A 2727-nucleotide genomic window follows, 5' to 3' on the forward strand; every position below is an offset into this window, starting at 1 on the left:
ATTGATATTTATGCATACTATTAATTTGATTCTAATTTTAAATAATTTAATAAATTTAACTTTCTATATTTATAAATTGTATCAATTTAGTCCTCAAACATTTTCACCAATAATATTTTATTTTACTTTTTCCACCAAATTCTTCTCAGTTTTTATTTTATTTTTACCGAGAATTCAAAATCATCTTTCTTTTTCTAACTTCCCCACTTCTTACCTGACCCCGCCAAAAGCGAAGCTACAAGACTTGTTTTTTACAATTCTGAACTTGAGCCAGAAACATGTCTTTTCCTGCTATACTTGTTTCTCTTTTTCAAATGCTGCTTTAAGGTTTCAATGTTAGAACCAATATGACAACAACAAATATAACAAGTTTAATTCTTAAGCAATTATAAGTAACTCCTGCTATAACTCTAACAAATTATAATATCTTAAAAATCCTATCGTAATAGATTTATCATATGTTTAAATTAATTTATAAAAAGATAAAGATGCACTCATAATAATTTTTATTACTTTGTAAAAAAAAATCGTTTTTAACTAAATTGATGTTTGACATATAATATAGATAGATGGATGGATAACCATGAAGTTTTCTTTCAAAGTATACATTTAATTTAATCTCACTACACCTTTCTTCATGTTCCAGAACTGGAGTTTTCACTGTGAAAAGGAAAATAAAAATTAAAGCACCCTACCATACAATACAAATAGAAAGAAAACAGAGAAAAGGTCAAATTTTTTGAATAATTTGGAATTCCCCAGAGTTCACTAGATACAAAAGTGATCTTTGGACCAACAAAGTCAACAAAGATATCACTCTTTATTGGTAACGTTGCTTTCACCCCATGGAGCAGTTGAATCCAAATCTCATCTTCCACCTAGGTTAATTGCATTATGGGAGAGGAAGAAAAAAAAATAAAATTAATTTGTATATTTTTACAATAGTAAAAATGTATGTTTATTATTTTAATAACATATATCTTTATAACTTTAAAAAAATAAATTTATTTTTTATTTTTTTAAGACGTCAAAGTATAATTTTATCATTATAAATTTAAAATTTTATAAATTAAAAAAAAACTATTCAATTTTAGGGAGAGGGCACCGGCTCCTCCACTGTTCTACATGAAACATGTTTGATGATGGAGATAAACATCAAAATGCTTATTTATTTATTTCGTTGTATGAAATAATTAAAAAAAGTTCTAAAATTCAGGTAGAAAATATTTTTATTTACTAAATAGCAATCCATGATAATTGTTTTTGCTCCTATGACATAGGGTAGATATTTTACAAGAAAAGAATGATTGAGTGATTTTAATTTGCATAGGGGGACAAGCAAGAGAAGATTCATTTCCATTTATAAATTCCAGCAATCACACAACATGTGGATTGTCACTTGAAAGCAACCATATAATTCAAGTAATTTTAAATCATTAGCCCACTCTATATCTCCAGCCACCCTTCTTTGTTATATTTCTAATCCCAAACACATTAATTTACCATCAAATTAGATGGATAAAAAAACAAAGGGTTGTTGTTATTCAAACTCCCTCTGTAATAATTAAAACCTAAAAAAAAAACTCCAATAATGGAGACAGAGTATCATCCAGCAGTAGATGAAGCAATAGCAGAACAGGCACCTCAAATTCCAAGGAATAAGAAGAATAATAAGCTGAAGAAGAAGAGGAGGTTTAGTGATGAGCAAATCAGGTTACTCGAGTCGATATTCGAATCGGAGACGAAGCTCGAACCGAGAAAGAAGATGCAACTGGCGAGGAAGCTAGGCCTTCAGCCTCGCCAAGTAGCTATATGGTTCCAAAACAAAAGAGCCAGATGGAAGTCCAAACAAATAGAACAAGACTACAATACACTCAAAGCTAATTATGACAACTTGGAGTCAAGATTCGAGTCCTTGAAGAAAAAGAAACAGTCCTTGATTTTACAGGTACCCCACGTCCAAGATCTTCACTTTCACTGTCAGTTTATATAAAGAGAATGATAATAACTGTTGTTTTAAATGGCAGATTCAGAAGTTGAGCCAACTGCTGGAGGAGCATCGTAAGGGCCGCAAGGGTCTTGATGGAAGCAGCACGGATGGTGGTGGTGGTGGTGGTGGTTCAGACTATGGAGAGATCAAGTGCGAGACTGAAGCTGAAGGGCAGCCAAGTTTCCAACACAAGGAATGCCTCGGGTTACAAACTGAAAACGAGAGAGATGATGTAAAGCAAACAGGGCAGGGCGGAGAAGAATTTCTAATAATGGATGAGTATAGGAACGACTCCCCAGCTTCACCTGACAAATTTTATGGGCTTCATTCGGCTGACATGTTCGATCATTCATATACCAATTCTCAGTGGTTAAACTTTTGGACTTGACACCTCCTTCCCTTCAACAATATTTTCAACGTCTGCCAGGAAACTCTGAACATGGGGCTACCTTACAGCTTACGTGAAACATCAATCAAGATAAAGCTGAGACCTGGAAGACATGGAAAGTAACCACTGATAAATTGTTGACAAGTGGTATAAGTGTGGGTCTTGGACTAATTTCTCCATGAATTTGCTAGAACATGTAGAAGCAAAGAGTGCAAGGCGATGGCAACTGGTTGACACAGGTTTCTCAATTTAAATTTTTAGGTCTCTTATTTTTTTTTCCCCTTTTATTGTGGTAATATATCAATGTATAATGTTGGATATGAGGTTCGTATAAATTTACACTTCAATA

The 2727-nt window shown here is 32.7% G+C and overlaps 1 protein-coding gene across 1 annotated transcript; it reads left to right on the plus strand.

Annotated features, from left to right (window-relative positions):
• The first annotated feature begins 1394 nt into the window (after positions 1-1394).
• Positions 1395-2727, plus strand: LOC107911709 (homeobox-leucine zipper protein ATHB-12). The gene is made up of 2 exons (XM_016839600.2): positions 1395-1948; positions 2028-2727. The coding sequence occupies exons 1-2, from the start codon at positions 1592-1594 to the stop codon at positions 2376-2378; spliced, it is 708 nt and encodes a 235-aa protein (XP_016695089.2). The 5' UTR covers positions 1395-1591; the 3' UTR covers positions 2379-2727.

The sequence above is a fragment of the Gossypium hirsutum genome, chromosome D08 (genome assembly GCF_007990345.1).
Source record: "Gossypium hirsutum isolate 1008001.06 chromosome D08, Gossypium_hirsutum_v2.1, whole genome shotgun sequence".
Classification (NCBI taxonomy): Eukaryota; Viridiplantae; Streptophyta; class Magnoliopsida; order Malvales; family Malvaceae; genus Gossypium; species Gossypium hirsutum.

Excerpts from the sequence above, each read along its gene's own strand:
- LOC107911709 (XM_016839600.2), top strand. The coding sequence starts at position 1,592 with ATGGAGACAGAGTATCATCCAGCAGTAGATGAAGCAATAGCAGAACAG. Across the intron at positions 1,949-2,027 it reads AACAGTCCTTGATTTTACAG|ATTCAGAAGTTGAGCCAACT; the intron begins GTACCCCACGTC and ends TTTAAATGGCAG.